This window comes from Piliocolobus tephrosceles, chromosome 17, assembly GCF_002776525.5.
Source record: "Piliocolobus tephrosceles isolate RC106 chromosome 17, ASM277652v3, whole genome shotgun sequence".
NCBI classification, from domain to species: Eukaryota; Metazoa; Chordata; class Mammalia; order Primates; family Cercopithecidae; genus Piliocolobus; species Piliocolobus tephrosceles.
In genome coordinates, this window is record NC_045450.1 from 19,303,041 (window position 1) to 19,317,964 (window position 14,924).

The 14,924-nt window shown below is 41.0% G+C and overlaps 1 protein-coding gene across 1 annotated transcript in view; it reads left to right on the forward strand.

Moving 5' to 3' along the window:
* Positions 1 to 14,924, forward strand: part of LOC111551198 (acyl-coenzyme A synthetase ACSM2B, mitochondrial) — a 38,178-nt gene that overhangs the window by 2,487 nt on the left and 20,767 nt on the right. Inside the window, exons 2-3 of the mRNA XM_023225058.1 lie at positions 7,452 to 7,636; positions 13,072 to 13,282. Of these exons, the coding sequence (XP_023080826.1) occupies positions 7,460 to 7,636; positions 13,072 to 13,282 (388 nt within the window). The 5' untranslated portion in view covers positions 7,452 to 7,459. The remainder of the gene's footprint in view (positions 1 to 7,451; positions 7,637 to 13,071; positions 13,283 to 14,924) is intronic.

A 14,924-nucleotide genomic window follows, 5' to 3' on the forward strand; every position in this document is an offset into this window, starting at 1 on the left:
AAGGTGGACATCGCTACTGTAATGGACAGCAGAGGCAAAGTGGCAATTAGCATAGTCTGACTCATTTAGAGCTCTGGCATTGGCTAATTAATCACAGTGTTCCCAGAAATGAAATTGATAGGAAGCCTAATTTATGCAAGCAGAAAACTTCCAGGTCAAATGGACAAAAGACTAATTTGAATTATAAAAACAGAATCATGGCCCCTCAATCATTTTCCAGACTTGAGCCAGTTTACAGACCCAGAACCCCTTGAATAAAGGGGAGGCCAGGTCCCCTTGAGGAAGGACCCCACTACATTACCAACAATTTATGCAGTGAATCTTTATCCCATCCTTCCCCAAGGAGACCTCCAGCCTTTTACTAGGGTAACTATGCATTGGGGAAAGGGAAATTATGAGACATTTAAGGGACTACTGGACACTGGCTCTGAGTTGATGTTGATTCCAGGGGACCCAAAACGTCATTGTGGTACTCCAGTTAAAGTAGGGGCTTAGGAAGGTCAGGTGATTCATGGAGTTTTAGCTCAGGTCCAACTTAAAGTGTGTCTAATGGGTCCCTGGACTCATCTGCTGGTCATATACAAAACACTGCTGAAAGAAATCATAAATGACACAAACATATGGAAACACATCCTATGCTCATGGATGGGTAGAATAAATATTGTAAAAATGACTATATTGCCAAAGGCAATATACAAATTCAGTGCAATTAAAATACCACCATCATTCTTCACAGAACTAGAAAAAATAATCCTAAAATTTATATGGAACCAAAAAAAGAGTCCTCATAGCCAAAGCAAGACTATCCAAAAAGAACAAATCTGGAGACATCACATTACCTGATTTCAAAATATACTATAAGGCCATAGTCACCAAAACAGCATGATCCTGGTATAAAAATAGGCACATAGAACCATGGAACAGAAGGAACAGAATAGAGAACCCAGAAATAAACCCAAATACTTACAGTCAACTGATCTTCGACAAAGCAAACAAAACCATAAAGTGGGGAAAGGACACCCTATTCAACCAATGGTTCTGGGATAATTGGCAAGCCACATGTAGGAAAATGAAACTGGATCTTTATATGTCACCTTATAGAAAAACCAACTCAAGGTGGAGGAAGGACTTTAATCTAAGACCTGAAACTATAAAAATTCTAGAAGATAACATCAGAAAAATCCTTCTAGACATTCGTTTAGGCAAAGATTTTATGACCAAGAAGCCAAAAGCAAATGCAACAAAAACAAAGATAAATAGATGGGACTTAATTAAACTAAAGAGCTTTTGCATGGCAAAAGGAATAGTCAGCAGAGTAAACAGACAACCCACAGAGTGGGAGAAAATCTTCACAATCTATACATCCAACAAAGCACTAATATTCAGAATCTAGAAGGAACTCAAACAAGAAAACAAAACAAAACAAAAAATCCTGTAAAAAAGTGGGCTAAGGACATGAATAGACAATTCCCAAAAGAAGATCCAACATACATATGAAAAAATGCTCAACATCACTAATGATCAGGGAAATGCCAATCAAAACCCCAATGCAATACCACCTTACTCTTGCAGGAATGGCCATAATAAAAAAATAAAAAAATTATGGATGTTGCTGTGGATGTGGTGAAAAGGGAACACTTCTACACTGCTGGTGGGAATGTAAGCTAGTACAACCACTGTGGAAAACAGTGTGGAAATTTGTCAAAGAACTAAAAGTAGAACTACCATTTGATCCAGCAATCCCACTACTGGGTATCTACCAAGAGAAAAATAAGTCATTATACGAAAGAAGTCACTGCACATGCACGTTTATAGTAGCACAATTCACAATTACAGGAATATGGAACCAGCCCAAATGCCTGTCAATCAACAAGTAAAGAAACTTGTGTGTATATATATAATATATAATATTTATATATTTTTATAAATATTTTTAATATTTCTATATAAATATATAACATATTTTTATATATAGTAGTATAGTATATATAATTATATATGATATGTGAAATATATCATATGTGCATTTTATAATTATATAATATATAATACTATGTATATATTTTATATATCTATATATACTATATATTACATAGTGTGGCTATATACAGTATATATAAAACATAAAATATATAAAAATTATATATTTTATATATATTTATATTATATATAATATATAATATATTTTGCCACACTCCTGTGCCTTTCTTCCTTCCGAGCTCATGAACATATAACATATATATTTTATATATATACATATATAAAATCTTCCATGAAGGCAGTATGGTATGGGAGAGAGACACCATGAGCTTGGAAGGAAGAAAGGCACAGGAGTGTGGCAGTACATATTATGTAAAATATAAATATATATAAAATATGTAAATATAAGTATATATAAAAATGTAAATACATAAGATATGTAAATATCTTATATATAAAATATTTTAAAATATATAAAATATATAAAAGCATATTTTTATATATTTTATGTATAAAAATATAAATTTTTATATTTTATATATTATATACATACACTATATATGGCCACACTATATAATAGTATACTATGTATCTCTATATATAATATTATATATAATAGTATAGTTATATATATTGATACACAACATACTATTATATATAATATATATTATATTATATATTATTATATATCTATATATACACTATACTATTAAATATATAAATTCATTCTGAGAACTAGAACAAGACATGCTCACTCTCACCACTTAGATATAGATATATAATAGTATACTATATGTAGATATAGATATAATATATAATATATAACATATTTATAATATAACATATGGATATATTATATATGATAGTATATATTACATTATATTTTACATAATATATATAAGTATATATAATATCCATATATTATATATATCTATATATTATGTATAACATAGTATGTATATTATATATATATCTATATTGCCACACTCCTGTGCCTTTCTTCATTCCAAGCTTATGGATTTTTTATATATATATAAAATATATATATATCATCTACTGTGAAGGCAGTATGGTATGGGAGAGAGACAGCATGAGCTTAGAAGGAAGAAAGGCACAGGCATGTGGCAATATGTATAATATCCATATAATATATATTATATAAAAGGTAAATATATATAAAATAGAATTTCTCATATTTCATATATAGTATATATAATGCATACATAGTATATATAATATATAGTATCATATATAGTGTGTATATATATAATGAAATACTACTCAGCCATAAAAAGGAATGACTTAATGGCATTTGCAGCAATCTGGATGGGATTGGAGACCATTGTTCAAAATGAAGTAACTCAGGAATGGAAAACAAAACTGTCTTGTTTTTCTAAGACAACCAGAGCGAGCACAAAAGAACCAGCAAGTAGGCAAAGGTCAGGCGCAAAACTGCACGTTTATTTTGGTAACCTAAGGTGTGCGGGAGAAGTCTGTAGGCCTCCGGCAAACGAGGCCGGCAGGGTCCCCCCGCGGTGGGGCTCTCGGACAGACTTCCCACAGTCCCCACATCCCGACAGGAGTGGGGCTGCAAGAAGGCCGCGTGGCTCAATGGCAGAGAGCGGCTTTTCTAGGAGTGGGAGGGCAATAGGTGGGGCATGGGCGTGTCAGGGGCGTTCCGCAGGTGCGACCAGGTAAATCTTGGTCTCTTCGGATTGACGTCACCTGGCTCATGCCCAGTTGGTCTGCACCCTCCCGGGTCGCCGGCTGCATTTTCGCGGGCGCGGGAAGAGTTGGTGGTGAAGAAGAACCCGGAAGTGCACCATCTTGCCTCCGTTCATCCAAACAGTCCAACCTTTTATTGATAATAGTGATAAAGGGGCGCCCTGGTCTGTCTGGCTACTTCCTGCTGTTAAGGGGCGTCGTTAAGGTCGGGGCCCATGGTTGGTATTTGGACGCACGGATGAAAAATAAAATAAGGCACAGTATTAGTATAGGAATGAGGAATGGAAGCATTTGTTGGAATATGGGCAAAACCCAGAAGGATAGCCCTGGCAAGGTTGGGGAGTATGAGATAGTTAAGAAAATTTAGTAAGTTTGAGGCGAGTGGGGGAAAGCCAAACTGATTTCCACTGATTGCTTTCGGTAGGGGCCCTTTTTAGCTGGGAATGAGGAACGACTGCGCAAAGTAATTGTTGGCCAGGCAGCAATTAAGGGGTGGAGTTTTTTGTGGAGTGGATGGCTTTCCACTTACTCCTACTACAGAGATATTGGATGGAAGGCTAGGTCCAGAGAAGGACGGCAAAACAGAATAGGTAGCCTCGCTGTTGATTAAAAAAGTAATTGTCTTACCCGCTACCAGGAGAGTTACCCGCGGCTTGGCGAGGGTGATGGGGGTCCCCGAGTCTCGGCACCTTCAGTTGTCGTCGTCGTCCAGATGTAGGAGCTGGAAGGAGCTCCCAGGATCCTGGGAAAGGGGGTCACGTGGAGGCGCGGCACCTGTTCTCAGGGTGGGGCAATCAGACTTCCAGTTTCCTTTCTGCTGGCAACGGGGTTGCTGGTGGACGAGGGTTAGGACATTCACTGGCCTAATGTCCTGATGCCTTGCACTTATAGCAAGGCTGCGTTGGGACTCGGGGACCTTGCGGACACCTGTTGGCATAGTGTCCTGCCTTGCCGCACTTATAGCAGGCAGGCTCCTTTTGTAGCTTTGGAGTCTGAGGGGTGTGTGCTCTCTGGTCTGGGGTTTCGACTGGGCTGTAAAGCCGCTGCTAGGAGCTGAACCTTCTGTTCAAGGCAAGCCTGCCATCTCCTCTCTGGAGCTATAGACCTTAAAGGCTAATTTAACCAGGTCTTGTATTGGTGTCTGAGGACCATCCTCTACCTTTTGAAGTTTTTTTACGAATGTCAGGAGCTGATTGAGAAATGAAATAAGACGCCAAAATAGTGGCCCCTGTGGGGGAGGCTGGATCTAACTGGATATACTGGGTTAGAACCTCAGTCAGTTTAGGGTAGAGGCTAGGATAACCTGGAGGTCATGCCAAGTTAAGTCATAGGCCTGACAAAGGTATCTAAATTCCTTTATGTATATGGTAGGATTAGCTGAGAAATCACCTAAACGCTTCTCAATTTTGGAAAGATCGGCCAATGAAAAAGGGACATGTACTCTGACTACCCAAAGGTGCTAACACTGTAGGAGGGTGTGGGCAGAGATAAGGGACTCAAGACAGCCAGTTGGGGGCCCCGAAGGAGGCACGGGACCGAGTGGATTATTAGTAGATAAGGAGGAGGAAGGAGGAGTCTGGATGGGGGGAGGAGGAGGAGTCTGGGCAGGAAGGGAGGGGGTGGAGAGAAGGAGTATAGGGACGAGAGCCCAAGGCCCAAAAGCCTTGTATGTAAATTTCAGACCACTTGCCTAGCCGCTGGCAGAAATTGCTGAGGTCAATCACGCCACAGTGGAAAGGAAAATTAACCACTTTCTCCTAAGGTCTTGTTCAAGCTGTAAGGTTTTTAAATTGGCTAGGAGGCACCCTAAGGGGGTGCTCTTTGGAAATTTGGACTGGGGGGTTTCCCGTTTGTTTCCTCTTTACCAACACACAATGGACACAATGGAAATGGAAGTGGATCTCTGCCTGGCTTCAAAGCGTCCTTTGGAACCAGCAGAGACAGACTGGAGGCTCTTGAAGCCAAGGTGGAGATTACCTTCAGGCGGACGTCTCCGTCCTGCAAGGCTCTCCCAAGCCACTTGGTGGCTCAAAATGGACCTCGGACCTGCACAGGGTTTCTGGCCGAGGGAGGTAAAGAGGAGACAAGGGCACTTACCCCAGAGAGGCCGTGAGAGTGAGCGAAGCGGGTATCAGGTCCTGGTCCATCCGCCGCGTGGAACGAGGAGGAGGAGGCTCCCCGGACCCTGGGGGCCCTGAGGAGGGGTCTCCTCCCGGGTTCGGCACCATCTGTCTTGTTTTTCTAAGACCACCAGAGCGAGCACAAAAGAACCAGCGGGTAGGCAAGTGTAGGAGCAAAACTGCACAGTTTATTTTGGTAACCTAAGGTGTGCGGGAGAAGTCTGTCGGCCTCCGGCAAAGGAGGCCGGCAGAGTCCCCCCGCGGTGGGGCTCTCGGACAGACTTCCCACAGTCCCGACATCCCGACAGGAGTGGGGCTGCAAGAAGGCCGCGTGGCTCAATGGCGGAGAGCGGCTTTTCTAGGAGTGGGAGGGCAATAGGTGGGGCATGGGCGTGTCAGGGGCGTTCCGCAGGTGCGACCAGGTAAATCTTGGTCTCTTCGGATTGACGTCACCTGGCGCATGCCCAGTTGGTCTGCACCCTTCCGGGTGGCCGGCTGCATTTTCACGGGCGCGGGAAGAGTTGGTGGTGAAGAAGAACCCGGAAGTGCACCATCTTGCCTCCGTTCGTCCAAACAAAAACGTCATATGTTCTCACCCATAAGTGGGAGCTAAGCTATAGATTGCAAAGGCATGAGAATGATACAATGAACTTTGGTGACTTGGGGGAAATGATGGGAAGGAGGTGAGGGATAAAAGGGTACAAAGTGGGTTAAATGTATACTGTTAAGTGTATACTGTAAGTGTTAAGTGTATACTCCTCGGGTGATGGGTGCACAAAAATGTCACAAGTCACCAATAAAGAACTTATATAGAAACAAAAATTATGACAGTTATAATTTCCAAAGTGATTGTATTAGGTCCTGCACACTAGATGCATAGGATCTGGGATTTAGGATGTATCAGTCCAGATTCAATTTAAAGAAAAGAATGCTACTTGTATTAGATAGCATTTGCTACAGTAACAAACACCCTATACATCTTAGTAGCTTTTGGTCATACATATTTTCCCCCTGTGGGTCTGTGTGTTGCTAGTGGCCATGCTAGGCTCAGCTCAACTCCACATTTCTTGTTGTTCTGAGTCCCAGTCTGAAAGTACAGCATGAACTGGGTTATGCAAGTCTCAGGCAGAGGGGAGAAATGTGAGTTTCTGATGAACCATACAATCCCAGACACATCTCATTGACCAAAGCATATTTCATGAGCAAGCCAAAGTCAATGAGAGGTGGATACATATTCTTCCTCCTGAATGCACTGGGAAGTCACATAAAAATGAATGGGGATTTATAATCCTAGAATAGGAAGGGAGTGAATTTCTGGGAACAACAATCCAATCTACTGTATTTTAGCACAAGGGGATTTATTATATGGAATTGGGTGTTCACAAAACTGTCAGAAGTGCTGAAGACATAGGATCTAGGATTGGGTCTGTATCATCTTGTGCCTTTAGAAAACAGCACCCCACAAGGAGACTGAAACAGATGCGGAGTGCAATTTACTCATAATCACAGCAAATTAATTCCTGGAAAGAATCCTATATGGTTGGGATGAATCTCCTGAAGCTGCTGATGATCAGTAGAGCAATCTGTTAAAGAAGCTCTCACCTGTGTCCCTTCTTTCTTTTACAGGTCTGAACATGCATTGGCTGCGAAAAATTCAGGGACTTTGCACCCTGTGGGGTACTCAGATGTCTAGCCGCACTCTCTACATTAATACTAGGCAACTGGTGTCCGTGCCGTGGGGCCACCAGGAAGTGCCAGCCAAGTTTAACTTTGCTAGTGATGTGTTGGATCACTGGGCTGACATGGAGAAGGTAATGGGGTGGAAAAGAGGCACAAAGTGAGACGATTCGGTTGACTTTTAAAATTCATCCATTAATTCAGTAAATATTTGTTAAGTACTTATTACATGTAAGACACTGTAATACGCTATGGACAAAACACTTATCTTCCATGAAGGCAGTATGGTATGGGAGAGAGACTGCATGAGCTTGGACGGAAGACAGGCATAGGAGCGGGGCAACCTGGTAACTCCCCGACAGCCAACACACAGTTTGTTTACACTGTATGTAGACTGTGCATGCTCTGTTGTGACCTCCCAGGGTGAAATGAGGACTAGTAGTCTGGGGTCGTAGAAGAGGTGGGTTTGAATCTAATAACAGCAAATTGAGCCTGGGAAACACAGGAAGACTCTGTCTCAACCAAAAATTTTAAAACAAAATTAGCCAGGCATGGTGGTGCATACCTGCAGTCCTAGCTACTCAGGAGGTTGAGGTGGGAAGATTGCTTGAGCCCAGGAGTTGGAGGCTGCAGTGAACTGTGATCACACCACCACACTCCACAGAGTGAGATCCTGTCTCTCAAAAAAGTGGGAGGCAAATCAGCACTGATCAAAGACTGAGTCTTCCCAGAAAGTTAGGTCACGTGTCCCTGTCAATACAGGTGTGCAAGTAAGATAGTTATGAGGCAACAATTACCAAAAGGGCTTCAATATGAGACATCCAAGAAATAAAAAGTTGAAGAAATTTCTAATTTTCCTTCCCAGCCCTGAGCTTCTAGAATTTTAATCCATTCACTGCTGATCCATCAATTGCCTTCACCTGAAGTCCTGTGACTCTTTCTGTAGGATGGAAGGATTCATTCTGGCTAGGGGTAGGGGAAGGGGTGGAGCTACCAGCATGGGCTTAATACATTGGTGCTCAAAAACAGTCATGATTATGACATGATGTCCTAAGTTCCCAACACTATGAAACAGTCTTAGTGTAGAGATTGCGAATGCCTTGCCTCTAGACTGAAGATGGCCCTAGGTGTGGGTACTCTTAAAAAAAAAACGTAAGGTTAACATTTTAAAATTGAAAATTTTCAAACAAAAATTTAGATTTCTGGATTTTTTTAAAGTTATACTTCCTTTAAATATAAGGAAGGCCCTTTAAATATTGAGGAAAGCCCTTACTAGCTGATTTGCTTTTCAGGAAGCTGATTTGCTTTCTAGGAAGCTGATTTGCCTTCCAGGAAGCTGATTTGCTTTCTAGGAAACCAGGGCGAGTATTAAATGACCAGCGAGTAGGCAAGGCTAGGAGCAAAACTGCACATTTATTTTTGGTCCCCCAGCTTCAGGAAAGAAGGTGTGGGGGAGGGGTGAGGTCTGTCGGTCTCCGGCAGGGGAGGCCAGGGGAGTCACTCTGTGGAGCTCTGGGGCCGAGTTCCTACAGTCCCGACAGGAGTGACGGCTGAGGAAGTGCGGGCAGCGCCCCCGCCGGGAGCAGCTTTTATGTCCTGGGCCTGGGAGTGGGAGGGCAGTGGGCGGGACGTAGGCGGGTCAGGGGCCGGGCAGTGGGTGTGGCTAGGCGGGTTCCAATTTTTCTCTGTCGGTCAGGTTGCGCCTGCACAGTCAACCTGTGTCTTTCCCGGGCACGGGAAAGCTGATGGTGAAGAACCCGGAACTGCACCATCTTGCCTCCGTTCGTCCAAACAACTACCATGACTCACCATTCTGAATCTGTAAAAGTAAACTTGCTATATAAACATAAAAAATTTATCCATTCACAGATAACACCATTAGCAAAATAAATGACTAATGACAACCGTGGGGAAAATATTCAACTCATATGACAGCAAAAAAGTTAATAATATGAAATGAGCTTGTAGAAACCAAGAATAAAAGGGTGCAACTCATTATAAAACTGGGCAAAGTATATGAACAGATAGTTCACAAAAAAGTGAACTCAAATGGCCATTAAACATAAAAAAATTATCACCCTCCCTCATAAAAAGAGTAAAGCAACTGAAAATTTTACTGAAATAACATTTTTGCACCTATCTTGTTAGTCAAATACAAAAGATTTTTTTTTCTTTCAGAAAAATAGTTTAATTATCACAAGACCTCTTAGTGGAAGGATGGGAGATATTTCTCAAATCTGCCCCTTTGAGAGCTCAGAGACTAGGGTTATCAAAAGACAATTTGGTGGGCAGGGGGCTAAGGAATGGGTGCTACTGATTGGTTGGGAATGAAATTATAGAGATGTGAGAAGTGTCTTCAAGTGCTGAGTCTGTTTCTGGGTAATGCAGTCACAGGACAGGTGAAGTCAGTTCCTTGCTATAGAGTCATGGGTCTAGGTAGTGTCACTATATTTTCCGGAATGCAGATGTCTGAAAAATATCTCAAAGGCCAGTCTTAGATTTTACAATAGTGATGTTATCTACAGGAGCCATTAGTGAAGTTACAAAGTGTGGCTTCTGGTTACATGACTCCTAAGCAGTAAGCAAGCTAGGGAACAACAGCTGGTTACTGCTTAACTATGCTTATAGCTTAGCAGAATTGAGGTCCCTATCATCTGCCATAATTCTAATGCTGTGGAATTGCATTAATTTCACAAAGGGGTTTAGGTCCCCGAACAAGAAGGGAGTTGGTTTCAGGAAGAGACTATTGTCATTGTTGCTTTAAAGTTAAATTACAAACTAAATTCCTCCCATAGTTAGTTTGGTCTATGCCCAGGAATGAGGGAGAACAAAATACAAAGGTTTAACAACTCTACTGGCAAGGCTGTGAAGAAACAGGCACTCTTATGTGTTACCACAAGGTAGTATAACTCTGATGGAGCCAAATTTTGAAATATCTAATAAAATTGCCTACATGTTTTCTCTTTGATTTTGCATCATTACTCTCAAACTGAGAACCCCTGGGGATCCATGAGACCTTTTAGGGCATATGCGAAGAGTCTATTTTACAATAAAACAGAGAAAATAGAACCCTTGTGCATCATGATGGGTATGTAAAATGTTACAGCTATTATGGAAAGCAATATGACATTTTCTCAAAAAATTAAAAAATAGGATTACCATTCAGCAATTCCAACTCTGGGCATACACCAAAATAACTTAAAATCAGGGTCTCTGAGAAATATGTGTACACTCATGTTCACAGTAGCTTTATTCACAGTAGTTGGAAGGTTAAACAGCCCAAATACTTATTAACAAATAGACAAAAAATCTCTTTAAAATATGTTATTATATTTTTCAATGTGAGAAGGACACGAGAATTGGAAGGACAGGAGCAAAGTGATATAGTTTGGATATTTGTTTTCTCCAAATCTCATGTTGAAATGTAATCCACAGAGTTGGAGGTAGGGCCTGATGGAAGACATGTGGATCATAGGGGCAAGTCCAACACCAATGACTTAGCACCATCCCCTTGGCTATGCATGAGTTCATGAGAGATCTTGTTGTTTAAACAAACGTGGTACTTCCCTATGCTCTCTCTCTCTTGCTCCTGATCTTGCCGTGTGATGCACCTGCTCCCCGTTCACCTTGTTCCATGATTGTAATCTTCCTGAGGCCCTCACCAGAAGCAGATGTCAGCACCATGCTTCCTGTACACCCAGTATAACTGTGAGCCAATTAAACTTTTTTCTTTATAAATGACCCAGTGTCAGATATTCCTTTATAGCAATGCAAGAACAGCCTAATATAGTACCTTATATAAATGAAATCATACAGTATTTGTTCTTTTGTATCTGGCTTATTTCCCTTAGCACGTCTTCAAGGTTTATCCATGTTGTAACATAAGTCAGAATTTCCTTCCTTTTTAAGGCTGAAATAATATTCCATTGTTATGTATACTCAAAATTATTTATCTATCCATCAAACATTCAGGTCAAATATTGAATGCTTTGTTGCTTAAAAATCTCTTCTGTCAGATTCCCTAAGTCATTGCTCTTAAGTTAAAACTTCCACAGATCACTAGGCTATGAATACAATGCAGACAAGTTCTTTGCTAAAGTATAGGAAGGGGGACCTTTGCTTCAGTTCCCTAAAAGTTCCTTATTTCCATCTGAAATCTGGTCAGCCTGGATTTCACTGTCCATAATTTTATCAGCATTTTGGTCACAACAATTTAACCGGTGTCTAAGATGTTCCAAACTTTTCTTCATCTTTCTGTCTTCTTCTAAGCCCTCCAAACTCTTCAATTTCTTCCCATGACCAGTTCCAGAGTTACTTCTACATCATCAGGTATCTTTATAGCAATATCCCACTTCTGGTACCAGTTTTCTGTATCAGACTGTTCTTGTGTTGTTGTAAAGGACTACCTGAGACTAGGTAATTTATAAAGAAAAGAAGTTTAATTGGCCCAAAGTTCTGCACAGTGTACAGGAAGCATGGTGCTGGCATCTGCTTCTGATGAGGGCCTCAAGAAATTTACAATCATGGTGGAAGATGAAGGAAGAGCAGGCACGACAAAGGGCAAGATCAGGAGCAAGACAGAGAGTGAGAAGGTGCCACTCACTTTTAAACAACCAGGTCTTATGTAAACTCATTTATCACCAAGGGAATGGTGCTAAGCCATTCATGAGGGACCTGCCCCCATGATCCAATCACCTCCCACCAAGCCCCACCTCTGACATTGGGGATTGCATTTCAACATGAGACTTGGAGAGGACAAATATTCAGGCAATATCATCTAGAATAGTCAGATTCATAGAGACAGAAAGTAGAATGGTGTTTATCAGGGCCGAAGGGGAGAGAGGATGAGGGGTGATTGTGTGATGGGGACAGAGTTTTCATTTTGGATGATGAAAAAGTTCTGGAGATGGATGGTGGTGATTGTTGCATAACAATGAGAAAGTACTTAATGCCACTGAACCATACACTTAAAAATAGTTAAAATTGGAAATGTTATGTTACATGTATTCTTACCACAAAATTAAAAAAATAAGTAAATAGAGATAAATGTATAAATAAACCTAAAGCGATATTTGCCTTTTTATTCTAATTCTTTCATGAGTATACAATAGCATTTTCCAGAAGGTACATGTTGGTACTCACAACAGAGTGAATGCAGAAGCAGATGAGAGGATCCAACGTTATTCTCCTAAAACATTAAAGGAAATTGCAGAATAAATAGATGCAATACATAAATAAAATAATGCCACTTTCCTCATTATTTTTTCATTTTGCAAAGTATACTTTATCATTATTTTAAAAATGCATACTAATATATAATGAGTTTATTACTATTATTTCTGAAAGCATGCATTTATAAAAATTCTGTTTTAATATCTACTATGGTAGATATTGATAGATATAACTCACATAAATAACAACTCTTTAGGGTTTTCAATACTTTTTAAGACTTTATGGAGGTGCTGAGATAAACTTACTAAGCACCAACTTGGCAATCCCAAGACTTGGAATTTATCCCACCTGCTTGTGTACCAGTGCCCCCTAATCAATAGGGCTTCTCTTTCTTCAGGCTGGCAAGCGACCCCCAACCCCAGCCCTGTGGTGGGTGAATGGGAAGGGGAAGGAATTGATATGGAATTTCAGAGAATTGAATGAAATCAGCCAGCAGGCAGCCAACGTCCTCTCGGGAGCCTGTGGCTTGCAGCGTGGGGACCGTGTGGCAGTGGTGCTGCCCCGAGTGCCTGAGTGGTGGCTGGTGATCCTGGGCTGCATTCGAGCAGGTTGGTAACTGACTACCTTGACAGAGAACTGTCTTCCTTGTGAAGAAAACTGATAGCAGAGAAATGCAGCCACCTCTCCCAAAAGAAGTCCCCTCCGTGGAGCATGCTGTCCTCTCTCATATGAAGAAAGACATCTCCCTTCTTCCACTTATTTAAGCAAACTATGTGCCAAGCACTTATGCAGAGTGAACAACTACAACGACATAATTTACATATTCATGGGACTTACAGACCTTTGGAGAAAGCTCTTGAACTATTAATTGCACATAGAAGTATTTAATCAGAATTATGATAAGTGGCATGAGAATTCTATTAAAATCTATAAAAACAAATTTGGCAGACTGTGACCTGCAGGCCAAATCCTGCCCACAGCTTGTTTTAGTAAATGAAGTTTTATTGTAACACAGCTATGCCCACCTGTTTCCATATTATATGTGGCTGCATTTGCACTATAGTGGCAACTTGAGTAGTTGAAACAAGAGAGTGTCTGATCCATAAAACCTAAAATATTTACTATTTGGCCCTTTGCAGAAAACGTTTTTCAATACTGGTCTAAAAGAAGACTTGAATTAACCAATATGAGGAGTAACAAAGTCTCCAGGGAAGTGATATTTGAGCTGAGATCTGCAGGATGAGTAGGATTTTGCCAAGAGATAGAGAGGGTTGTGCCAAGCAAAGGGAACAGCATATGTGAAGACATAATCATCTGATGATTTCTGCCCAGAAAAGCCAAACACTGAAACAGTGGGAGTTGCAGTAGAGAAGAGTTTAATAATTGCATAGACAGCCAAGCTGAAGGATGGAGGATTTTTCTCAAATCCCCCTCCCCAGGAAATCAGAGACCAGAGTTTTTCAAGGATGCTTTGGCATGCAGGGGGCTAGGGAATAGGAAATGCTGATAGGTTTGGCTGGGGATGAAAACATGGGTTCAAGCTGTCTTCTTGTATTGAGTCAACTTCTTAGAGATCACAGAACTGGTTGAGTTAGTTTCTTGGTATCAGTTACTGGTCTGGGTAGTGCAAGCGGGTCCATCAGAATGCAAGGTCTGAAGAACACCTCAAACATCAGTCTTAGGTTTTACCATAGTGATATAATCTATAGGAGAAATTGGGGAGGTTACAAATCTTGTGACCTCTGGCTCCATGACTCCTGAACTATAATTCTAGCCTTGTGACCAATTTGTTATTTTTCCAAAGGCAGTTTCAGTCTCCAAGCATGGAGGTAGTTAGTTTCAGGAAGAAGCTATTATCATTTTTATTTTAAAGTTAAAGCTGGATTCCTCCCATAGTTAGCTTGAACTATGTCCAGGAATGAGCAAAGACAGATAGCTTGTGAGGTTGGAAACAAGATGAAGTCAGCTATGTCAGATTTCCCTCAGTGTCATAATTTTTGCAAAGGCATTTTCAAAGTCACAGGGGAGGGAAGCTTGAAAATTAAAAAAGAATCTAAAAGGATATCTGTGTGCCTAAAGTCCAGGCCATAAAAAGAAAGTAGTGGCAATAGAATGAACATGTAAAGGTGGTCAGGTGCTAAATTGGCCGTGCCTTGTGGGCCATGGTAAGAGTTGTAGACATTTATCCAGTGGTGAATGGGAAATGATTGATGGATTGAGTGACACTCAACCATTGATGCATTGAGTGAC